The sequence below is a fragment of the Puma concolor genome, chromosome A3, assembly GCF_028749965.1.
Source record: "Puma concolor isolate L17-30 chromosome A3, mPumCon1.1.hap2, whole genome shotgun sequence".
Classification (NCBI taxonomy): Eukaryota; Metazoa; Chordata; class Mammalia; order Carnivora; family Felidae; genus Puma; species Puma concolor.
In genome coordinates this window covers 104,864,105-104,890,646 of record NC_141669.1, presented here as the reverse complement: position 1 = coordinate 104,890,646, position 26,542 = coordinate 104,864,105, and the positions used below count along the sequence as shown (strand labels likewise).

Genomic DNA, 26,542 nt, shown 5'->3' with positions numbered 1-26,542 from the left:
TGAAAGAAGGATGATATTAACATAAATATTTAAAAGACAAAATGCATCAGCTTTAAGGTTCTTGAAAGTTTTCATCAAATTATGGTCTTCTTTTTTTAATTTAAGTCTTCAAAGAATTCTCTCTTTTGTTTTTAAACTTACTAGAAATTTCAGATGCATACAATAGATTATCCAATGAGTCCCCTCTTATCCATCACACAGCATCGCATTTTTAACATATGGCCAAATGTTATTTCATTTATCCCCTGACTTGTTCTTCCTGCCCCCCACTCCCACATAATTTTAGGTAAATCCTGGATATCATATATTGTACACATGAGTGATTCAATATATTTGACTCTAAAAAATAAGGTGTTTTAAATTTTTTAAGATGTTTATTTCTGAGAGAGACAGAGACCGAGTGCAAGCGGGGAGGGGCAGAGAGGGAGACAGAATCTGAAGCAGGCTCCAGGCTCCTAGCTGTCAGCACAGAGCCCAGTGCAGGTGTCTAGCCCATGAACTGAGAGATCATGACCTGAGCTGAAGTCAGATGCTTAACCGAATGAGGCACCCAGGTGCCCCTAAGTTTTCTTTTTTTTTTTTTTAATGAGCAGAGTGCCATTAAGGTTTTTTTTTTAATGTTTGTTTATTTTGAGAAAGAGAAAGCGTGGATGTGCACAAGTGCACGAGTCAGGTTGGGGCAGAGAGCGAGGGAAAGAGAAAATCTCAAGCAGGCTCCACACTGTTAGTGCAGAGCCTGACTCAGGGCTCAATCCCACAAACCACGAGATCATGACCTGAGCCAAAATCAAGAGTTGGATGCTTAACTTACTGAGCCATCCAGGCGTCCCAAGGGAGAAAAAAAATTCTTGATGTCATCAGATATACAGTCCGTCTTCAGATTTCTCTATCTCTTCAATTCTATTATAGTTGGATTGTTCAAATGAGGGTCCAAACAAGGTTGGTCCACACATTCACTGCATTTGATTGATTCTCTTTACAATAGGTGACTATCTCTTTGAACTTAGGGGAACGTCCCTCCTGTTTTTGTTTTTTGTTTTTTTTTCTTGTTGTTTACTTATCAGAGAAACTAGGTCAAGTGTCCTCTGGAATTTCCCACATTTTGGGTTTGGCTGGCTGCATCTGCATGGTGGCGTTAATATTCTTCCAGCCCCTGTATTTCCTGTAAACTGGTAGTCAGACCCACACTCTTGATGAGGTCAGATCCCTTGTATGTTGTTTTTTCTTATGCAAGAATACTTTGTGCTAGATAGGGTGTATTTCCTGTTGCCACTCATTGGGAAGCATATGTCTTGTTATATCTCTCTTAATTTCATGGTAAGAATGTGTATACGATGAAGGTGGAGGTTGTTTGATGATTTTTTTATATTAACCAGTATTTTTTATTTGTTCATTTGATACTTATATTATCAGTAAATACTGTGTAAGCAGAACAACATTAAAAAGTTCTCTTTACACATTCTTCTAAGTTTTTCCTTGTTTAGACAGTGAAGACAGGAATATCAAGGTAGTGTTTTGGAAATAATAAAACCTGAGTCATAGCAAACATCATACATTTCTTGTTAATCTGAGTCTGTGTGTGATCTGATTAGCATCTTAATTACGATTATAAGTCATTGCATACCTATCACTTTAATTTTTACATATCAAATTGATGCACATTTTAGGTGAACTGTAGGGACTTGTGGAAGATAAGAAAGGAAAAGTATGTGGTGATTTTATTTTTTTTTTCTGTGAAAAGGTAGATCATCTGGCAGTTAGAGGGAGAGAGAGAAAAGAAAACAAAGGAGGCATGAGACTTGTTCTTTGAAATCCTCCAGAGAGGCGATAATAATTGAGCTAATATGCATTGGCTTCTCATAAATTGCCTTGGTAGTTTGGGCCTTGAGTGCCTTAGAAATTAGCTTTCTCCCTATGCCTCTTCACTGTTGCTATAGTGCTCCTGCTAGAGGCCTCTTTGTTTGTGTTTAAGGAGCGAGGGTGATTTCTCTCTTATATTCACTTATAGGACTTGCATTTTGTGTTTATCTTCAAGAACTTTGTAATGTACCACCACCATTACTCTAGCAAGACTCTTGCTACTAATTCCATACCAGTAGATCAATAAAATAAGATTTAGAGCAGTGACTTCCAAACCTGAACTGTGCATCAGAATCCCTTGGAACTCTTTAAAAAGAATACAAGTGTCTGGCACTTTCCCAGATCTACATCAGATTCTTGGGTGCTAGGGATACAGGAATCTGTAGAGTTGAAAATGACCCCAGCCTTGGAGCTTCCGACTCCCCATGTGATTTAAATATGAGCAGTGGGCTCATGATTGGGCTTTGGAAAGACTCTAGACTAGTTGGTGGTTACTTAAACTTCATAGTGGTTTATTTAAGAACTGTGAGATAGAAGGATTGATGATAAACTTTGGGAATATTTACTGTTTTTGTACATGACTCAAGTGAACACATCAAAAATTGAAAAAAGACCTAGCACATTGTAAAATGGGATACAAATCCCAACTGAGGGGATTTGTTTGTTACAAATTTGAGGGGAATGTTTGTTACAAACAAATGCTGAATAGAAAATATAGAACAGAAGATAGTCTACATAAACATTGTAGGAGAAAGCAGTTCACTGCATGTCCTGAATGACAGAGCCACAAATCTGTGATGTGCCTATTACAAAAGCTAATAAATTTGAAAACTTAGGTGAAATGGAAACAAATACTGTTCTCATTGCTAAATCACTAAAAGTGTTCCTTTTATAATCAAGGGTACCACAGCGATTCCTACTAGGAACAATATTCAACATTTACTGGAGATTCTAGCCCAAACTATAAGTCAGGAGAAAAAATACAGATGGGAAATTTGGAAATAAAGAATAAAAGTATCATGAAAAGTCTAAGGGAAATATAGTGACTAATTATTAGAATTAATAAGAGGGTTTAATAGATTTTTCAGTTGCAGGTCAGCATACAAAAGTCAATTGCAACAGCAGACAATTTGAAAATGTAATTTTTAGGAAGCAATATATGTGATGGCAACAATAAAAAATAGGAAGTACCTCATAATAAACTTAATAAAGTATGCAAGAATGTTACATAGAAAAATTCTAAACTTTACTGAAAGACATTTTTTTAAGTCCTCAAAAATAATTGGGAGGTCTGCCATGTCAAATATATAGGAAGTCCCATTGGTCTCCAAATTGGTCTATAAATTCAGGGCCTTTCTAATCAAACTCTCAATTTTTTCATGCAACTTGACAAGCTAACATTAAAAGCTATAGGAAAGCATAAAGGACCAGGAGTAATTCTTGATGAGGACTAGAAACAGCTTCGAGGGTCAAGAAAGGAACTTGCCCTACTGGATATTAAGGTTTATTGTAAAGAAAGCTTAGGTAATTAACACAGTGCATATTGACTGATAAGTCAATGGAATAAAATAACTCTAAAAGAGAGGCCTAGGGGCGCCTGGGTGGCTCATTAGGTTAGATGTCTGACTTCAGATTGGGTCATGATCTCGTGGTTCGTGGGTTCAAGCCCAGTGTCGGGCTCTGTGCTGACATCTCGAAGCCTAAAGCCTGCTTCAGATTCTGTTGTCTCCCTCTGTCTCTGCCCCTCCCCTGCTCTGACTCTGTCTGTATCTCTCTCAAAAATAAATAAACATTAAAAAAGAGAGAGGCCTGTATATGGCAGAATCGGCTTTACAGATCAGTAGGAACTGTCTTCTAGTGAATATTAAATTGGAAAAGAGTGAAAGTGGATTCCTAAGTGGTAACATACACAAAGTTCATGTACATTGAGTTTTTTAAAGAAAAATCAGGTTATAAAGCAGCTTTTGTCATGTGATTCCATTTTTGTAAAAAGAAATAGGAATATATGTGTGTTTATATGTCTTCAGAAAAGATCTGGAGGTCATCAAAAGTCAAGGTGACAAAAGTAACTGTTTCTGGGTGGTTGGATTATTGGTGATTTAACTTTATAAACCTTTTTATTTTTGTCTAGTTGGTTTTTTTAAAAACACATTATATATACATTACTTTGAATTAGAATTTTTTTTTCATTTTGAGTTTTTTCATGTAGCTGTTCTTATTTGTCTATTCTTCTAGATTAATTTTAGAATTAATTTGGCAACTTTGAAATTGCTCCCTACTCTTACCACGCACACACAAAAATGTTTTCATTGTGATTCTGATTGGAATTGTCTGGTACGTAATAGGCATTCAGTACATGTTTGTTAAATAAATAAATATGGGAACAATGCACATCTTTATAACAATTAGCCCTTCCAACCCAGAACTTGGTGTTTTACTCAAACCTTCCAAGTCCTTTTTTTAAAAAATGTAAGTTTTGTGATTTTTAAACTACAGACATTCATACGATTAATGATTTCTAAAATTGTATAATCTTTTCATTTTCCCCCACATTGAGTCAAACCCTTAGCTGTGTATCTTTAATGTCAGGACTTAGAGGTGTCAGAATGATTTAAATGTAGATAAACATGTCCTGTGTAGTGAGGTTAAGGACCTGGGTTTATTTAGCTTAGAATAAATGACTAGATTGAAACTGACTACCTATCTCCAAGCATTTGGTAACAGCCAGCTTTCTTTCATCTCTGCTGAAAGCAGACACAAGAAAATGAACTTCAACTGCAGTGCGAGGAATTTAGATTACAAATTGTCAACTCGTGGTGCAAAGCTGAAGCTGCCCTCAGAAAAACTGTACTTGGACTGCTATATTTTAGTTCATTGCTAATTTAAAATTTGGGAGATTTCATATAAAAATTTAGATATTTAGCTTTTCTGGAAAGGCCTAAAACCTGGTACCCTGGTGCCCTAATTTCCAGTGGCAGCTGATGCTGGAGTTCAATAGCTTCTGTCCCCTTTTAACCAGGCATGTGCTTCCTCTGGTTTCCAGAGTCCAAACCCAGCCTTTTTACTGTCTTGTCCTTTAAAGCATCAAAGTTTGCAATCTCAATTCAAATGGTAAAGGAAGAATTAAGTCACACATGCCTAGGTTTGGCATCTTCTCATTTGGCATTTGGTGGTGTTTTTAAAATATGATTTAAATATGATCCTGGCTAATAAGCAGGAAGTGAGCTAGAGGGCTGTTCAAAGATGTTTCTTGTCCTGTGATTCTGCAGTCCTGTTCGAATAGTCCAGTGGTTCATCAACTCTTTTTCTCATTGCACATGGTCATAGAATCTCAGAGTTGGAATGGACCCCCTGCAAGAGAGGGAGGCCATAGAGGATATGCTTCATCTGGCACTTCTGATCTTATACACAGGAAGTTTGAAAGTTGTTGCAAGAGCGGCCTGCTTGAACAGCCAACAGTTCAAACAACCAGCTCCCTCATTTAGAAATAAAAGATCTGTTTCTTGGGTCACCCGGGTGGCTCAGTTGAATAAACTTCCAACTCTTGATTTTGGTTCAGGTCATGATCTCACAGCTTGTGAGATCAAGCCCAATGTCGGGTTCCATGCTGACACTACAGAGCCTGCTTGGGATTCTCTCTTTTCCTCTGTCTCTTTGCTCCTCCCCCTCTTGCACTCTTTCTCTCTCTCAAAATAAATAAACAAAATCTCTGTTTCTTTTATGCATAGTTATTTAAAGGTGAGTGAAGGGTTTTGTAGGGAACTTTGAGATTTTCATAAGTGTCCAGTTCTATTGTCCTCATTATTATGCATCGTCTGGCAGAGTTATGATTGTGGGAGCCATCATTTTGAATATCATTTTGTCTGTGCTTGAACATTATCTAAACATGGTTTTCATACCTGATGTTAAGGGCATATTTTTATAAACAAAAAAAAAATAGGAAAGCAGTATGGGAAAGAAAGCTAAAGTGATAATTTTCAATTTGTTTTATTCTAATTTTTGTCTGCCTGAGCTTTCTCACTGAATGGTAACATTCTCTGATGGTCCCATAGATAGTAAAATTAATAGCACATGGGGCTAGTGGTATTGCATACAAAGCCAATGAAGTGACAGGTAGAAAATTGTTTTTCTAAGTAAACTTGGCCTCAAGTAATCATTTTGTTCGTAGGTTTTTGGTTTGTTTTTTTTTTTTTTTTTTTCATGGAACTAACTAGTTTGCCCCATTTGTTTTGGCCTCAAATAGACATAGCTTTATTGTGACTCAGCGTCCAGTACTGTCCTTATTTAAGAACGTGAAATGTTATCTCAAGGGATCCTTTTGGAGTCTCTAAATATCTTGGGTAATAAGTGAAATTTTTAGCCCAGGACCAAATATTCCACTTACCCACCCAAATTGATTCCCAGTTGTGGTCTTAAACTAGGATCCTGTGTGTGTGTGTTCTTAAACTTATGGTAAGACTTGTTTTTTGGTTCCCACAGAGCAACCCCTGTCCCCAACCCCACCCATCACCAACAATGGTGAAGATCACACTTAGGCCTATAACATGTTTCAAAGGGCCCCATAAGGGCTTTTCCAAAGTCTCCATCTCACACCCAACCTCCCTGTATATGTTCTAAGTGATGATATCACACTTGTGATTTCTCTACCCTTGGCCATCTTATAAGGACAGATGTGACTTACTGAATGGACAGTTTCAGAAGTAATGAGTTATAATTCATTTTTTCCTGAATGAAATAGCTTTAAAACACACATATTCTTCATTTTTTAAAATGGCTGTATATGTTCCTGGTCTAGTCTAGCATGGACGAAGACATTGTCAGTACTCAGTAGCTATCAGCGCCTTTCTTCCTACCCTCTTATTAAATCTCACCAGGTCTTCAGATGGAGAATGAGAGCTGACTCATGACCTCAGACTGGAAACAGTCACAAGTCTGAACTGGTACATAGTGTGGAGCTGCTTCCAGGTCAGCACACAGTCATCTGATTGTCACAAAGTGCCCTTTCTTAGAACAAGAATGAGACCACTACCCCACCTGCTTACCTTTGCTAAAAATTTAAGTGTTTATAAATTTAAGATCTCACTTCTTTGAAATTATCTTTAGGACTAAATCTTCAAGTCATTTGTGTTCCAGACTTTGAATTAATTATAGTGTTAGTTTGAACCTGCTCTTTCCTGCAGAACTTAAAGGAAGCTGTCAAAACTAATAAAGGGCTGGCATTGTAAAAGAGCATGCAGGTTGAAAATTTGTATTTAGGCAACTGAGATCTTATTTTTTTTAACTGCAAATTCTGAATGGAGGTCACTCTACAGGACAACTAGCCTGATCCCTTTAAAAGGTCATAATTAAGAATAAAAGGAAGGGAGACATTATTCTAGATTACAGGAATGTAAGAGACATAACCAAATGCAATGCATGATCTTTGGTTGGATTCTAATGCAAGAGGAGGTTCATTGATACACATTTTGGGGATAGTTTGGGAAATTTGAGTATAGACTGGTTATTTGACAGACCAATAATGTCATGCTCAGTTTTGATCATACTATCTTGGTGATATAGGAGGATGTCTTGTTATATGTGAGTCTGTGCTCACATATTTAGGAGTAAAGTGTCATGACATCTAATGTATTTTGAAATGGTTTGCCAAATATGTATTTGAAACATGACAGAATATTAACCATTATTGAGTTTAGATGGCGGGGTTTGGGGGGTCATGGCACTGTTTTTCTACTTTTCTGGATGTTTGACATTTTTCGTCATTGTCAGTGATGTTACTGATAATGAAGAGGTCATCTCAGGGAGAGAAGTATTATGGGACAAAATAGGTCTTCCTACTTTGAGGTTGCCTTGTTTGGGACAAGGCTTGGCTGGAGGAGAGCCAGGCTGTGTTGGGTGGGGCCAGTTAGGAAGCAGTGCTTACCTGTCCTGCAGTCCTGATGGCTCAGCAGGCCTCTCGGAGGCATTTTCCCAGGCTCCACGTGGTCTCAGAAGAGCTGTGGGAGAGGGCTTCTCATTGTGATGTGCTATACCACGGACTTGCCTTGACAGCATAGGGGAAGTTCACATCACTTTGGCTATGAGTCTCTTGGAAAACAAGCGAAGCTGGATAGTTTTACAGTAAAAACTCCATGTTGGATATTTGTTCTCAGTGTCTTGGGACTATGAAATAGAACAACCCAAATACACGAGCACTCCCTTAAAAACTATTACTCACTACAACACGGTACTACTTAAAACTAATCTACAGCCCTGCTAAGCCAGGGTGGAATTTGTTCAACCCGCATTTGATTTTTTTGTTGTTGTTTTCCCCTTTCTATTCATGAAGTCTCTGAATTTCTAATAAAGCCATTTTGGAGCGGTTTATTTAGACAGAATATGAAATAAAATAGTAGAACTCTGATTTGTCCTTAAAACATGGACTACCCTTTCTCTCATTAATATTACCGAGTCCCTACCCCTCCTCCTCTTCTTAGAGACTTAATTCTCTTTGATGAACTACCAGGTGAGTCAGAAGATGTTAATGTGGTAACAGATCATCATTTCGGGCCCCATTGGAGGTTGGGAGGTCTGTGCGAAGATAAAGCAGCAGCTCTTTACAACGTTTGGAATGCCAGAGGCATAAACTGGAGACTTTGGGGGCTGCTTAGAGGCCAGGGGAGAAGGTAGACTCTTGTTAGTACTGGATGTCAAATGACATTAAGCAGTGCAGAAATATAGATTATGTCTAGAAATACACATATCTGAAGACTCCTGGTAGAAAGATGATTCCACAACAGAATTTTCCTTCTAAGTCCCAGTCTCTTCCTGTGTCTAAAGACAGTCTTCTCAGATTTAGGAGGACCACAATAGCTGGCAAGAAAACAGACATACTTAAATGTGATTTACAAGTGCCTCAGAATCTCAGAATGCCATTGTCAGGTAGTTTTCGAGTGAAAAGATTCTCACTTTACGATTTCCATTTTGTCCCCCAACCCGAGTCTCCTACTGACTCCAGTTCTGTGCATTTAGAACACCAGTGTTAGCATGCTTGCGGTTTAGGCCCAGAGAAGGGAAAAGCAAAGGGCCTCCTGGATTCTTTGCCAAGTTGCTGTTTGATTGTAGAGAATAGTGGAACTTTGCTTTAGCTCTGAATAAGGACGAAATCTCAGTGGCCTGCTGAACTCTGTGAAGTTAATTACATTAAAGAGCAAAGATAAGAATGTAGTCTTTATCACTGCCTGCTATCTATGGATAAATGAAATACATCTCTGTAAGCATTTCGAGTCAGTATATTTCAGTGGCAGTGGCTTTCTCTGTTTATATATCAAAATTAGTTTGCCATAAGAACTGAATCTTTTGTGTTTAATCTCTCTTCAAGTTCTCTTTAAACAATAAAGTTTCCTATGCCCAGGGGAATTTGGATTAAGCAGGTGAAAATCTTTTTTACATGTTAAGTTTGCCATTTCTCTTGTCGATGCCATGGTGGGGGGTATTCATTGAAATCATAACAAGTCCCCAGTTTAGGAGTGATTCTCTTTAGCATAATCCTATTCTGGGGGATGGGATGGATAGGAGATACTCAGTTCTCCTAGTAATTTCAGTCATAAATCACTTAGAATTTTCTTATACTGCTCTCTTTTTCTTTTTTCTTTTTTTTTAAATTTTTTTTACATTTATTTATTTTTGGTAGACAGAGAGAGACAGAGCACAAGTGGGGGAGGGGCAGAGAGAGAGGAAGACACAGAATCCGAAGCAGGCTCCAGGTTCTGAGCTGTCAGCTCAGAGCCCAATGCAGGGCTCGAACTCACAGATCACGAAATCATGACTTGAGCCGAAGTCGGACGCTTAACCAACTGAGCCACCCAGTCGCCCCATACTGCTCTCTTTTTCTGTAGGGAAACATGTCATATTGAGACTGTTGCTTAACTGACCAAGTAAGATTTCTTTATCACCCAAGGTATCTCCAGATACCATGCTTCCTGAATTGGAGCTGTAGTTTTCATAGTCGACTTCAGATTTAGCCCCTTCCTGATCATAACATTCTATTGCTGGATATTTTGTACAGGGAAAAGATTTTTGAAAATCCGAGTCTTAATCACCTAGAGCTGTAAGTGTTACCAGCAAAGGCAGAATGACTTACATACTGCATTTTATTGTTATTCACACCTTTGGAAGACTGACATTATAAATCATTACCTTCAAAATCACTGTAAAATTTTTTTGTCTGTATTCATAGATCCTTTCTTACAATCTCCACCAGCCCCCCCACAGCAGTAGGACAGATAAACAGATGTGCAAATCACTTCTACTCTCTCACTGACCTAAGGAATAAAGGATTTGTTTTAAAGCACTCAGAATAATGCCCGTGGTGTACATATTTTGTTTGACGTTTTAAGCAGAAGAAAGGCACATGACCAAAATGCAATCTGTTTCAAGTGTTTTAGGAAAAAATATATTTCATCTCTGTAAATCTGGAGATTATGCTATCATAGACGTCACTCTTATTTCACAATCCCCATGACTAAAGCAGTTGTGCTGTCAAAGCTGTAGCTTGTGTAGACAGACATCAAATCTGCAGTCACTGATGTTCTGGATCTTCTACAGGGGTGTGAGCAGTCTACTGAATGTAAAAGTGGGAATTTCTTTGCATTTTTTTAAAATAAAAGTTATTTCAAAAACAATTATAACCATGGACTTTGAAAAATCTGAAGGTCCTGGAGATCACCTCTTATAACACCTGGCCCTTTCAATTTCATGGTTATAATACTGTCTCTGAGGTTGTTTTACAACCTGGAGATGCTTACCCTCTTTGGTAGGACAGTTTTACTTAATGTTTTTAAGAAAGTCATCAACAGAGTAGTTTATACCTGGGGGTGGGTGGAAGGGAAGGAAGAGAGGAGGGAGGGAGGAAAGCAGAGAGAGAAGAAGGAACTGTGCTGGTACTTTTTGTGAAATTCTGTTGCTACCCTATAAGATGAATGGTAATGTCTCCATTGTCATATGGAATATACTCCTTTGTACCAGTCTCCTTTACTTGACATTTTTTTTTTTTTTTGAGATTTTTTTTTCTGATATCTCCTGTAGTTGTAGTTTATACATTTTAGGGACAGGGTAGTATTTCACCATGACTATGCCCCCTTCCCTTTAAATGTAAGTTTCAGGTGTACATCTTTATAACTCGATATCTGTATACACTACGAAGTTTGTTTAACATCTGTCACTGTCTAGTTAACCCTCTTGACCCATTTCACTCCCCCACTCCGCCCCATAACCACTACTCTTGTTGTTTTGTTTGTTCATTTGTTTGGTTTTTCAGACTCCATGTATGAGTGAAATAATACAGTATTTGTCTTTCTCTGCCTTACTTCATTTAGCCTAATATCTTCAAGGGCCACCTGTGTTGTCGTAAATGGCAAGATTTCATTATTTTTTATGTTTGAGTCGTCCATTGTATAAATGTACCACATCCTCTTTATCCATCCATCTGTCAATAAGCACGTAGACTGTTTCCATATCTTGGCTATTGTAAGTAATGCTGCAGTGAACATAGTGGTGCATGTATCTTTTTGAATTAGTGTTTTCATATTCTTTGGATAAATATTTCAGAGTGGAATTGAGGGGTCATACAGTAGTTCTGTTCTTAATTTTTGAGGCCACTATCATTTCCATAGTGGCTACACCAGTTTACATTCTCACCAACAGTGCACAAAGTTTCCATTTTCTCCACATCCTCACTAACATTTGTAATTTCTTGTTTTTGTTCGTTTGTTTGTTTTTTAGTAGCCATTCTAACAGATGTGAGGTGTTTTCTTATTGTGGTTTTAATATGCATTTTCCTAATAATTGGTGTTGAGCACCTTTGCATGTGCCTGTTGGTCATCTGTATATCTTCTTTGGAGAAATGTTGATTCAAATCTTCTGCCCATTTTTAAATCAGGTTGGTTGATTTGTTGTTGTCAAGTTGTATGAATTCTTTATGTATTTTGGATATTAACTCCTTATCAGATATATAGTTTGCAAAAATCTGCTTCCATTTAGTGGGTTGCCTGTTAATTTTGTTGATGGTTCCTTTGTTGGGTAGAAGGTTTTAAGCTTGATGTAGCCCTATTTGTGTACTTTCACTTTTGTTTCCCTTGTCTTTGTAGTCAGATCCACAAGGATGTTGCTAAGACAGATGTCAAGGAGTTTATATTTTCTTCAAGGCATTTTATGGTTTCAGGTCTTAACATTCAAGTCTTTAATGCATTTTGAGTTAATTTTTTGTGCATGGTATAAAATAGTGGTCTAGTTTTATTCTTTCGCATGTGGCTGTCCGATTTTTCCAACATCACTACTGAAGAGACCATCCTTTCTCTATTGTATGCCCTTGGCTTGTTTGTCATAGACTAACTGTCCATATAAGTGTGGGTTATTTCTGGGCTCTCTATTCTGTTTCATTGGTCTGTGTGTCTGTTTTTGTACTGATACCATAATGTTTTGATTTACTACAGCTTTGTAGTATAGTTTGAAATCAGAAAGTGTGATACCTCCAGCTTTTTTCTTCTTTCTCGAGATTACTTTGGCTATTTGGCATCTTTTTTGGTTCCATACAAATTTTAGAATTGTTTATTCTAGGTCTGTGAAGTATGCCACTGGAATTTTGATAGGTGTTGCCATTAATCTGTAGATTATGTTGGGTAGTATAGACATTTTCACCATATTAATTCCAATCCATGAACACAGAATATTTTTCCATTTATTTGTATCTTCTTCAATTTCTTTTGTCAGTGTCTTATAGTTATCAGTGTTCAAGTCTTTCATCTCCTTAAATTTATTACTAAGTATTTTACTCTTTTTCTGATGCAGTTGTAAATGGGATTGTTTTCTAAATTTCTTTTTCTAATGTTTTGTTAGTTATGTATAGAAATACCACAGATTTTTGTATATTGATTTTGTGTCCTGCAACTTGAATGAATTCATTGGTTCTAACAGGTTTTTTTGGTGAATTCTGTAGAGTTTTCTATATATAGTATCATGTCATCTACAAATAGAGACAGTTTTACCTCTTTTCTGATTTGGATGCCTTTTATTTATTTTTCTTCCCTAATTGCTATGGCTAGGACTTCTGAGACTATGTTGAATAAAAGTGGTGAGGGTGGGCATCCTTGTCTTGGTTCTGATGTTAGAGCTTTCAGCTTTTCACCATTAAGTGTGATGTTAGCTATAGGATTGTCATATGTGGTTTTGATTACACTGAGGTATATTTCCTCCATACCCACTTATTGAGAGTTTTTATCCTAGATGGGTGTTGCATTTTGTCAGATATTCTTTTTCCCCACATCTTTTGAGATGATTGTGTGATTTTATCTTTAATTTTGTTAATGTGATGTTCAGTGTTGATTGATTTGCAGATGTTGGACCATCCTGGCATCACTGGAATAAATCTCACTTGATCATGGTGTATGATTCTTTTAATGTATTGTTGGATTTGTTTTGCTAATATTTGTTGTGGATTTGGGGATCTGTGTTCATCAAGGATATTGAGGGTTTTGTTAGAGAGAGAATGTGCATGCCTTAGGGGAGAGGGGCAGAGGGAGAGAGAGAGAGAATCCCAAGCAGGATCTTTGCTTACTGCAGAACCCAATGCGGGGCTCCATCCCACAACCCTGGGATCTTGACCTGAACCAAAATCAAGAGTTGGATGCTCAACTGACTGAGCCACCGTTGGCACCCCAAGGATATTGCTTTTAATTTTCTTTTTTTGTGGAGCCCTTGCTCTGGTTTTGGTATCAGGGTAATGCTCACCTTGTAAAATATGTTTGGAAGCTTTCCCTCCTTCAGTTTTTGGAAGAGTTGAAAAGGATAGGTGTTAAATTTTCTTTGAATGTTTAGTAGAATTCTCCAGTGAAGCCATCTGGTCCTGGACTTTTGTTGTTGGGAGGTTTTTCAGTACGCTTTCAATCTCCTTACTAGTAATTGGTGTATTTAGATTTTCTATTTCTTCATTATGCAATCTTGGGAGATTGTAGGTTTCTAGGAATTTATTCATTTCTTCAAGGTTGTACAGTTTTTTGGCATATAATTTTTCATAGCAGTTTCTTACAACCCTTTGTATTTCTGCATCTCTGATTTTATTTGAGTTCTCTTCTGTCTTTTTTCTTGGCAAGTCTAGCTAAGATTTTTCGGTATCATTTATCTTTTCAAAGAACTAGCTCTTTCTTCATTGATTTTTTTCTATTGTCTTTTTAGTGTCTATTTCTCTTCTAGTCATCATTATTTCCTTTCTTCTGTAAATTTAGGGTCTTGCTTGTTCTTCTTTCCTTATTCTTTAGTTGCAGAGCTACATTGTTTATTTGAGTTGTTTGTTTATTTCTTGAGGTATGAATTTCCCTCATGGAACTGCGTTTGCTGCATCCTATGTATTTTGGTATGTCCTGTTTTTATTTTTACTGGTTGTAGATTATTTTTTAATTTCCCCTTTGGTTCCTTCAATGACCCATTGGTTGTTTAATCTTTATATTTTTATATTTTTTCTTATTTCTTCTAATTAATTTCTAGTTTTATACCATTGTGGTTGGAAGAGATGCTTGATATGATTTCAGTTTTCTTGAAATTATTGAGATTTGTTTTGTGGCCCAACTTGTGATCTGTCCTGGAGTATGTTCCATGATCGCTTGAGAAGAATGTGTATTCTTTTGGATAGAATGTATATATCTATTAAGTCTGTCTGGTCTAACGTGTTATTTAAAGCTGATGTTTCTGTTTTAATTTTTTGTTGATGTTGTCTGGATGATCTATCCATTGATGAAAGTGGGGTATTAAAGTCTCCTGGTATTACTGTATTGGTTTCAATTTCTCCCTTTAGGTCTGTTAGTGTTTGCTTTGTATGGTGCATATATATTTATAAATGTTACATTTTCTTGTTGGATTGACATCTTTATGTAATGCCTTCTTTTGTTTTTTATTACAGTCTTTGTTTTAAAGTTTATGTTGTTTTATCTGAGTATACCTACTCCAGCATTCTTTTCATTTTCATTTGCCTGGAATACCTTTTTCCATCCCTCACTTTCAGTCTGTGTTCTTACTTCTGAAGTGAATATCTTGTAGGCGCATATAGATGCGTCTTGTTGTTGTTTTTTGATTGTTTGTTTGTTATCCATTTAGCACTCTGTGTCTTTTGACTGGTGATTTTAGACCATTTACATTTATTTTTTTTTTAATTTTTTTTTTCAACGTTTTTATTTATTTTTGGGACAGAGAGAGACAGAGCATGAATGGGGTAGGGACAGAGAGAGAGGGAGACACAGAATCGGAAACAGGCTCCAGGCTCCGAGCCATCAGCCCAGAGCCTGACGCGGGGCTCGAACTCACGGACCGTGAGATCGTGACCTGGCTGAAGCCAGACGCTTAACCGACTGCGCCACCCAGGCGCCCCTAGACCATTTACATTTAAAGTAATTATTGATAAGTATATGCTTATTGCCATTTTGTTAATTATTTTCTGGTTGTTTTTGTAGTTCCTCTCTATTCCTTTCTTCTCTTTCCTCTTCTTTTTTGGTTTGATGGCTTTCTTTAGTGTTATCTTTAGATTCTTTTCTCATTTTCTTTTTGTATTTATTATGTATTTTTTCCTCATGGTTACCACAAGGTTCACATAAAATGTCATATGTAAATAGCAGTCTGTTTTAAGTTGATAGCAACTTAATTTTAAATACGTTCCAAAACTTTACCGTATTACTCCTTTCCCATGCTTTATATATTTGATGACACATTTTACATCTTTACATTTTCTGCTGCCGGTAACTAATTATTGTAATTTGAGGGAAATTTACTACCTTTGTCTTTTAACCTTCATGCTTGCTTTGTAAGTGCTTGCTCCACTACCTGTGTTATATATTTTACTTTTCCAGTGAGATTTTTACTTTATGTTTTTTGTTGTTGTTATAATTAATAGTGCCATTTCTCTTGGGCTTAAAGAAGGCCTGTTAGCATTTCTTGTACGGCCGGATTAGGGGTGATGAATTCTTTTAGCTTTTGCTTTTCTGGAAAGCTCTTAATCTCTCCTACTGTTTGGAATGATAATCTTGCTGGGTAGAGAATTCTTGGTTGAATTCATTGTAACAGATAAAGTAACTGAGCCACTTAAGGCACTGGAGACAATCCCAACCAGGTGCTCTGGCCAGTCCTCCTAGAAGAGCTCATAGTGTAATATTTACCCCTTTCTCTCATGTGAATCCCTCTATTGATTCTTTTTAATCTTTCATTTGTTAAATAATTATTGAACACATACTACATGGTAGGCACTAGGGAGGGCTGTGGGATTTAGTGGCAAACAAACTTGTAATCTAATGATACCCTCTTTTACCTTATAGGTTATGGCTTTCAAATCACAGCCTATTTTCTCAAGAGAGGGATACGCCTCCACTGTTTCAGAAGTTCACAGAATACTGGTAAGAAGCTGATATCTTGGGTTGTCAAGCATTTTGCACTATTAGCTTGTCCTAGAGAAGGAATGAAAATTAAGGAATGAATATTACAACTTTCTTTGTTGCCTTTGTAAAATTGAAATACTGATTGAGAGTATTTCTAAACATTTGTGATTTTTTTTTTTCAATTTTCACTGTTTTACTGCCTGTCTGAGAACTGTGAGCTGGGCCACATCAGGCTTTACTTTCCTGCTGCATCTCAGCACTTTCATTGAGCTTCCAGAATGATTTGACAGGCAGTTACACCATGAATCACTTCATCTTTATGCACACCAAGTCCCTGGGATACAGAGCAAGTGTGTACACGAGAAAATGCTTTCCCAGCCCAGAGCTGTCAGAGCCTTTCTTAGGTGTGTGACAAGGCCAGCTTCCCCCCTCCTTTCCCCAAGTCAAGATGTCTGCTGAGGAAATGATGTCAAACACGTCCAGCCAACAACAATAAAGTCAGATGCTAATGACAATTCTCCAAGCTGATCTGAACATTGGAAAGAAACTCTAACTGAACTTCCTTGGATGACTTTAATATATAAGATATGAAACAAGGACTTTGAAAATAAACTGTATGGAGGTTTGCTCTTGGAATCTTCACAATTATCTACACTTTTTAAACTTTAAGTGTCACTCAAGTATATTACTCTCTTACTGGGGCTTTCCACTTTGTTCAATTCTCTTAGTAAAATAAGCCACTTAACCTGGTATCTGTCTGTTAAAATGAAGGCTATCTGTATGGTAAAGATTGCTATTGCCTAAATCTTTATTTAAATATTAAAATGATAAAAGTTTCACTTATGACTTAAGCAAAGAAGAAGTGTACAGAGGTTGCTTTCTGTTTATATAATACCTGGCTCCAAAATGTTCAAAATTCATCATTCTAGTATTGTTACTTTTCAGAGGAAGAAATGGAAGGACAAAACAGAGAAATTATTAAATAGAACTGATCATTTTTATTTTTAAAAAAAAATTTTTTTTAAACATTTATTATCGAGAGACAGAGAGAGACAGAGCATGAGCGTGGGAGGGGCAGAGAGAGGAGGAGACACAGAATCCAAAGCAGGCTCCAGGCTCTGAGCTGTCAGCACAGAGCCCGACACAGGGCTCGAACTCACAAATCGCGAGATCATGACCTGAGCCGAAGTCAGATGCTTAACCGACTGAGCTACCCAGGCACCCCGAACTGATAATTTTTAATTTAAATTCTGATCCGCTAGTATTTCAATGTCATGATTTTTGGCTGGCGGGGCTTAGTTCCCCCTTCCAGAAAGTGGGAAGCAGACTACTTATCACTTACTTCAATAAGAAATTTTAAGAATTAATGAATAAATATTAATGACTTTATTATTATTATTATTTTGTTTGTTTTTAAGTCTATCCCTAGTCTCTTACGAGATAGAACATCTAAGAGGGGTCGAAGTTTCAACACACTCAGGCCCTCTGAAATGGAGATTTCTACATGAGGAGGACTAGTGGGAGTGAGACCAGAAGGACAGGTTAGACCCCACTCATGGAGGGCTTTGAAGTTTGCCCATCATGTGATGGGTACTGAGGATCCACAATGGGGTTTTGAGCAGGATAAGTGGAAATATTTTTTTAGAACTGTTAACCTGCTTGCACTGAGTAGGATGAATTAGAATAGGGAAGAGTGATCACCAAGGAAACAGCAGTGGTCCAGGGGAGAGGTAAGGAGATGGCTATTACTGAAACATCAACTCATTAGGCCTTTGGTGTAATTTAACCTAGCCAGGTGGTGTGGTGTTAACTGTGTTTAAGTTGTGTGTATATGTAACCACTACCTTCATGCTTAGCTTCTATCAGTCAGTCCCTCACATTGTCATTCATTGTTGGAAATGAGCAAAGTATGTGAAAAGCTTCACTTATTTGATTCATAATATCCCTCTTTAAAAATGTTGGTCATATCTAAGAGGGAAGTTTTCTCTTTTAGAAAAATGTCTTTGTGTTATAAATATGATATATAAGTATTATGAAAAATATGAAAGCAAGACAACCAAGTATAAAGAAAGGAGAAGATCCTTACCTCCCACCCAGAATATATACTGTTAGCATCAGCTAAACACCACTCCAGACATAGGTGGAGGCTGCATACATAAGTGAATTCATGAATGGATGGACAGACAGATGAGAGGAGGAGAGATACAGATGCCATTTACCATCTTATATTCTTATTTCATTGAATGTTGGGGTGTCCAGCTCTGAGATTCCTGCAGCCCTCCCCGCAACCCAGCACTTCTTGCTTTAAGAAGTTGTAATAATAGGGGCACCCGGGTGACTCAGTCAGTTGGGTGACCGACTTCGGCTCAGGTCATGATCTCACAATTTGTGAGTTCTGCCCTGCGTAGGGCTCTGTGCTGACAGCTCAGAGCCTGGAGCCTGCTTCAGATTCTGTGACTCCCTCTCCTCCTTGCCCTCTGTCTCTCTCTCTCTCTCAAAAACAAATAAATGTTAGAAAAAAATAAAAGAAGTTGTAATAATAGAGTAATGTGACTGAGGTGTAATTATATCATCTTTGCTCTTGCATATTTTACTATTTCCTTCTTATTATTCATATTAATCACACTTCTCCTTTCATTGCCTGATTCAGATTGGGCATTTGCCCTCCAGTGTAGCAGACCCATCTAAGACCAGTTGACTAAAGAGATGATAAGTAAACTAATTAGTGAGAACATTGATGAGTCACGTTTTCAGATTTTATCCCATAGTCTTCCTCTTTCTGTATAATTCTGCACACTCGTTAGGAAACGTTGATCCTATTTCCCAAACGTGAGTTCTGGTCAGAAAACAGCAAACTGTCACAGAGGGAAGGCTGCAAGGGCCCTTCCCTGCCTGGGGGTTTCATGGGATATAATCTAATGGTCCAGGGGCTCAGGCGGACCTATCTGCAACCTCCTGACTGCTCCTTAGAGCTGTGTGCTTGCCCTGCCCTCCTGATGGCAAATACTGAAAGGAGACGAGGAGAGGAGACATGTGTCTTATGTATATGCATATTTTAGCTGTAACTGAAAAATCTGAGAACAAGCATTTCTGTGTTCAGAGATTTTTGATGCCTTTAGTAACTTGATTTTTTTCATTTTGTGCAGAGCTCCGTGTATTTCCTGACAGATTTGTGGTCTGTGTAAGTCAACTTTCATTCAGTCATGATCTTATGGCAAGTCAGAATGAAGAATTGGTATGTACAAAAAAATTCTATAAATAAATTTGCTTAAAACTTACTGTAAAAATAGAAAAAAATATTGTCTTCTGTTATCCTTGGGCCATTCATTGAGCACCCAATGAATGTTTTAAGGGACCAAAAATGTCCTACCTCTTTTGCATGATAATATTAACTGATGTGTTTTGTTTATTTTGTTTTTGTTTTTTGTTTTTTTCTTCCTGAAGTCCCCTTGAAAATTCAGTTTATCAGCCGTATCTTTTAATATCATTTTTTTTTGTATCAGTTTTAATGAGAAAGGAACATATCACAAAATCTGGGATGGTGCTTATGATAATGTTCAAATGAGATAAAGCAAGGTCTTTAAATGAAATGAAGGAAAATCCACGTTTCCACTGGAAGCTTTCATTGGGGTCAGCGGCTTTGAATTTTATTCCATGGTGAATCACTGACATTTTCATGAGAATCATACTTTTCCCCAGTGTGTTTCTTTGCTGATAGGGTTTGTTTTCTCTCTCCTTTCTCAGGCTAAGTCTCAAGCTCCATCAGGTCCTGCCTGTTTCGTTTGTGTTTCATTGGAGTTCTCTCTTCAGAGAAATAGATACAGAAAACTACCCCTTCATGTTGTAACTTATAGCTGTGCCTTGTAAACTTAACATATGCCTTTGAGAGAGTCTCCTTGGAGGGTGTGTGTGTGTGTGTGTGTGTGTGTGTGTGTGTGTGTGTGTCATTGCAGCCACAGTCCATTCTCTCTGAACTTACCTCGGTGCAAACTTTTTTTTTCATATTTTTGGATATATCACTTGAACTTTAACAAAGAAGAAAAAAACTAGGAGACATGAAAGCTGGACATGAAGTGTGACAGGATTATGATGCTTCTAAAATAATTTATGGGAATATTAGATTACCCCTTATGTTTATTATTTTTTAATCCATATGAAATGTGACATTTGGCCCACATGGTCTAAAACCAGATTCTTACCTCATCTGAAATAAACGGATGGAGACTAGAAGGGTGAATTAGAGACCTAGGAAAAGTAAAGAGCAGAAATGCTTTTATTTGGAGATGAGCCTTTTGGAAAAACCAGTGGGACCCTTATTTCTTCATCTGTCAATTAAATGACATAAATGAAGCAAATTTGTTGAAGAGTATTAAAAGTGTATTCTTTGAGATTTTTCCAGGATGTTAGAGTTATCTGAGTAAGTTAATAAATACAAAAATAGTAATGCTGTTGGCAAATTAATATAATATAACTTAAGTGATTCTCAGAGCAGTGAAGAAATTGATCTTTGGTTTAAGAAAACAACAATTAACTGTACCAGGAAGTGTTATTGCTTCAGATGGAAAAAAGAAGAAATTAGATCTTATATGATATGTAATATTAATACGTAATATCTTAAATTATTAAGGGTGAATTAAAACATCTCAATACAAATGAAATGTTATCCTCCTTTGGGGCACTGGTATTTATACAGATCCTGATTTTGCTATAGCTGCTGTCAAATAAATCCTATAATCTGGAGGACTTCCTAAAGGTTAAGCATTCTCATTCTGAAAAGTTGACTAGTCTAGTCTGAGCCTTTTACACAAGCCAGTTCAATTTTCTTCTCTTCAGAATGTTCTGACGTTTAGTGATAACACTATCAGAGTTAACCAAAACGGCTTATAAAGAAAAGTACATTTATATCATGAGGATCGTTCATTGTTTTCAGTGACTCTCTTTAGATGTGGTCAGTCTCTGTCTCTTCAGCTGCTCTTTTCCCCACCTCTGTGCCTTCACATACACGCTGTCCCAGCCACACACGTGGGAGTCTGCTAACGCTTAGCAGCACTACACAGCTCCCTCCCTGGACATAGGATCTGTGCATCCCTTCGGGCTGGCCAGCTCACCTGTGCACCTTCCCTCCTAACAGGCCTCTCATCCACCACTTCCTCAAGCTTGTCGCCCCCAGAAACAGTAAAATATCCAGGCCTGGAGAAGGACCCTCCTGCACACTGCCCATCGAGCCGACAACTTGGTCCCTCTACCACATGTGCCTTGGAGCTTTAGCCTCATTCATGTTTGATCTCTGAGGAGCCCACCTGTCTCAGCCATTTGAGGGTCAATAAACCATCCTTCCTTCCCAGAATTGCCTTCTGTCTGAGAGAAGGCGTGCATAGTCCTTGATATATACTTCAAATGCCCAAAGCCAGTGATATCTGGCTCCTCTGTGAATATTCCTTGAACTTCCAGAAAGCTTTGGATTCTTTATCAGTTTACACTGATATTCGCCAAAGGGCAGGATCCGTCTCATTTCTCTTGGTAATTATTCTCCAGGACTATTTGACTGGGAAGGCCTGGGAAATTGGCTTCCTAAATACTGTATTGGAGATACATTTTTGTCAAGAAACAGCAGTTATTTTCCTCTAACTGTTCACTGAACTTAGTTCTCTATGGCCCCAGAAGTGATGGGGGAGTGAGCCAGTACCCGAGCAACAGCCTGGGAACCTTGCTTGTGCCGTGAGTAGTAGATTCCTTTTCTTTCATCTTTTCCCCCCCGTTTTGGTTCCTCAGTGTCTGAATGACTGTTGGTTAGGTGATCCTGGGGGTGCCTATTCAGAACTGCTCTGCCAGGGGATTCTTTGATCCTGTACAGAAGCTGTACCCAGCTCCCCAGTTCTTAAAGGTGGCTACACAAAAGAACTGCTGATCCAGATCAAGCAGTACAAGGGGAGTAAGCCCTCTCCTTTGGGAGGCAGAACGAGTGCAACCATGCCACCCGCTAATAGCCTTCCCCCAGCACCAGGGAGGTCTGTTACCCTAATATCAGCATCTCTCTCGCCCACCAAGGGGCACTGGTGCAGCGAGATGCTCCGTGTTGCAATAGTTCTGCACCAAGTGCCCACATGCCAGGGATGTGGGAATTGTGATGTGTACTTTGGGAAGAAGGGGCATTATTATGGGATGAGTCACTGTATTTTTCTTACTACAGTTTCTCATAAGAAATCTCGAGGTCCTTGTAGCCTCAGTTTTTGGCCTATTGCTAAGAATGGAGCTGGGAAGTTGTTCTCAGAGTTTTTACCTTTTGTTTTGTTTTGTTTTGTTTCATTTTCCTAGCAATATGAAAAATATAAAGTAAATTTTGGTTGCACTCAGTTATATCCCATTTCAACAATATTTTCTTTCATATTTACAAACCCAGCTCCCTGTGTAGAGGCTGTTTGTTTGTTTGTTTGTTTGTTTTTCCTTTTCCTCAGATGTAAAGTTCTGGGGCTTGGGTAAATTAAAAATTATTTATTATTTTTCCTATTTCTTTATTAGAGAAAATAGCCAATAATCACCAAAATAATTACTTTAGAAAGTAATGACTTTATTGTGTAAGTAGAACTCTGTATGTATCTGGGACATTTCAGGGTCAGCACAAAGCTATTATGTCATAGAGCATTGGTTACAGGCACACTCACTCTCTGGAGATCTTTCCCATCTGTTCTTACCACCTCACTTTAACATAATTCGCTGAGTGCTGGCTCCATGCCAGGAAGTCTGCTAGGCACTGGGAAACAAAGAAAAACTAAGAAAGTAGAGTTTGTAGTCTGCCTTCAAGGAGCTTGTAGTCTGCCAGATAGGGGGCACTGAGGGTTATCCTGGTGACCTAAAGATGTATCCCTTCTGCACTGTAATGGATCCTCTGCTATTCAGAAGAATGTCCAAAATTCTGAGTTACTTTCTTACTCTTAAACCTAAGCTATAAGTCTGTGATTCTTTTGGAAATTAACGATGGCATTTAGTATACCAGTGCTGCCTGAGAGTGTATATATAATCAAGATATTGGAGTTCTCTGCCTCATGTTTCACTGGGGTTGTGGCTGAGCTGTGACAAAAGCCATCGAGGTTCAGCAGTCATACCCAGTCACACACACTAGGCCCTCACTGTAGCATCAGCTGGGTGGAAGGATCCCTGGCGTGTTCTGACGGGAGACACTATTTAAGTACTAAATTGAACACTTAAGTCAAGCTACTGTTTAATGTTAAAGAACTCTTCTGGTTTATGAGTATAAAATTGAAATGAGAACGAGTCTAAAGAAGTAATAAACTATGCTAGCCTGGGTTATTTTTAGCTTGACTGTCCTAATTGAACCTCTGTGGGCCTTAGCCCTCATCTCTCAGTCAAGGGGGGAGGATATCAAATTATCTCAGAAATCCTTTCTCACACTGAATTTCTGTCAGAGGAAGCAGATGAAAATACAGCTAAAGAAAAACCGTAATTTTGCACAAAAGAGACCTTCACTTGTAGATTTAAAAGCTGTGATAAAAAAAATGGGGGGAGAGTTATATTTTATCTTAGGAAAGATAAAAGAATATATAACGAAACATTTTAGGCCTTATGTTTTCAGAAGAAATAAAATACTTAACAAATTTGACTATGCATTAACTTTATGCCCTTATTGGCAGAATTAAGTTTTTATAAGGAAACTTTGCATAAGTATAAATCAGATCATTTGAGAAAAGAACCCTCCTTTTGTATCAAAAAATTAAATAAGTAGTGGGTGTTTTTTCTAGTTTTTTCATGATGTGTCATAAGCTTTTTAAGAATCCATTCTTCTCATCTTATTGTATTTCCTGAACAATGCTAGTGGTAAATTACTTAGAAGCCATTAACCAGACATTCCTGTAGCACTAGGAAAAGTTCCTTGAGGGGGAAGAGGTTGTTTCCATATTTCACATTTCCCACAGTGTTCTGAACTTAGTTTTTTACTTAATAACTGCTTACCAAAATTGTCCATGTTCATTGTAGGAAAACCCTAGAATCCAAATATAAACAAAGAAAGTAAATATTATCCACAACTCCCAACCTAAAGACAGCCTCTGTTAATGACCTAGTCTGTACCCCTCCATACTTGATACTTGATAACTGAGGTCACTATGTACTTATTTTAGCTGAGACCCATTCATTTGTGAATTGTGTGTTTGTGTCCATTTTTCTGTTGGTATTTTTGTATTTCACAGACTCCCAACTACATAAAAATTCCTTAAGTAGTAAGAAAAGTAACTTTTAGTGAGTTTATCATTTGCCTTTTAATTATATGACACTATTATGTGGTAGGTGTCTATGTCCTCAATTTTATGGTTTCCATAACAATTTCTGCCTTTGTGATCTTGCTGTTATGGTTTTCAAAGTTGGGCAGACATTTACTTATATTTCCTTGTATTTTTATGTGATTTGTTTTAATTTGTGATGTGAGGTAGTTTTTATTGTGTATATAGATCAGTATTGTGATAATTGGGGTTTTTAGGTTTAAAGGATGAACATGCTTAGTCGGCCTCCACTAATGGGGCCTCACTTTGGGGGTGCACAAAAGAAGGAGGCTTCTCCAGGGACCAGGCTCTCCTTTTGACCTATAGCAGCAGGACTTCTCCAATGGCCCTTCATCTTGCCTTCTGCCCTCCCCTTTTCCAGTCACCTGTGGCCAGTGCTCAGAGCCAGAACATGATCTACAGATAGTTGAGGAACATATTGGGCCACACCCTCAACAGGGCCTACAGACGGGCCCCTTTGCTTGGATTGAGACAGAAACTATACAGCAGCCCTTACATGCCCACCCTTATATGGAATGTCTGAGTGAAAATGCTGGTGGTGGGGATGAGCTATTCTATTGGTTTGGTCCATCTAGAATAGTTTTTCTCGACTGTGACACAATAATAAATTTTTCTCCAGTCAAATCATTTTTTTAAGATTATCCTTTGCTTATAAGCTGAGGTTTTATCGTCCTTTGCTAATAATAAAATTCTTTCCAATGATTAACCACCAGTTTTTGTGAATGAGATGGTTCATGCACCCCTGTCTCCAGCACCCCTAAGGAAACTGCCCTCTGCTGAATTAGAATAAGATAGGCCAGATGAGCTGGAGTAGGACATATCTAAGTTAGACTAGCTGGATAGAATAAGTTATGATAGGATGTCTCTCAGCCCTCTCATCCTTTGTGCTTGTTCCCCACAAAGTACCTTTCCTGTGCACAGACCCAGGGAATGAAACAAGTAGAAAAGAGATCACACTTGAAATTAAAAGGCCTGGCTTTGGCCACTGCCTCTCTCCTCACTCCCTGGATGACCTTGGACAAATCATTTGGCCTCTCGGAGTGTTGGGCTCCTGACTTCTTGAGCAGAGGTAAAAGTGATGCCTACTATACAAGCCTTCCCAAGTTTTACTGAGGATCAAGTGAGATAGTGAATATAAAAATGTCTTCTCAACTAGAAAGTACTTATGCAGTATTAATTATATTATCATTTCCATTCTTCCCCGAAAAGGAGTTAATGTAAATGTCATTAACACCAGATTAGTAGATTGTTATATATCTTACCCTGCCTGCTAGAAATGGTAATATCCATCTGCACGTAGTATTTTGCCAAGAAGCTCAGCACTCTCATTTTTTATTTGTCTCCACTTGACAGCCCAGCTTCATTTTGCAGCTTTAAAAACAAGTACCAAAAAGTTAAGTTATAAACCCTCATTTAGCCAGCAAGTCAGTGATGAAAGAGGGATACAATAAGAGTGTAAACTGGTGACCTTCAGTAGGAGCTCTGTTAACCAACATCCAGAGTAGGAGGAGGGGTGGGGACCACCAGCTAGAACACCTTTCATTTCCAGTAGCTGCCAGTAGTCTCACAAGGAGATACAGCTTTGGAGGAAGGACCCACTTACTTCTCCGAGGTACACAGGAATTGGGAGTCCACAGACTTCTCAGACCCAAATTCTGAAAAGCTCACATGTTCATCTGAACACCCACAGTGATCACAGAGTTTGATGTGCAAGTGGATTGTGTTTAGAAAGTTCATTTAGTTAGCAGATGATTTAGAATTCAGTACACATTTTCCCAAGGAACCCATGTCATAAATGGGGTGAGGTTCCCAGACTCGTTCACAGAAGCTGTTACTGTCATGAGATGGGAGTCTTGGAAAGGGGGTCTTGCTGTCTGTTCAAGAGCAATGGGAAGAGCTCTTCCTTGTGCATCCCTGGGCAGAGGGCCAGCTCTGAGCAGAAGTTTGAAATAAGACAGTCATCTGTGATGGCTTCTCTCTGGCTCTTCTGCCTCTTTC

At 38.1% G+C, this 26,542-nt stretch overlaps 1 protein-coding gene across 1 annotated transcript in view; it reads left to right on the top strand.

Moving 5' to 3' along the window:
• Window positions 1–26,542, top strand: part of SLX4IP (SLX4 interacting protein) — a 178,828-nt gene that overhangs the window by 139,021 nt on the left and 13,265 nt on the right. Inside the window, exons 5-6 of the mRNA XM_086701680.1 lie at window positions 16,191–16,268; window positions 19,397–19,485. Of these exons, the coding sequence (XP_086557806.1) occupies window positions 16,191–16,268; window positions 19,397–19,485 (167 nt within the window). The remainder of the gene's footprint in view (window positions 1–16,190; window positions 16,269–19,396; window positions 19,486–26,542) is intronic.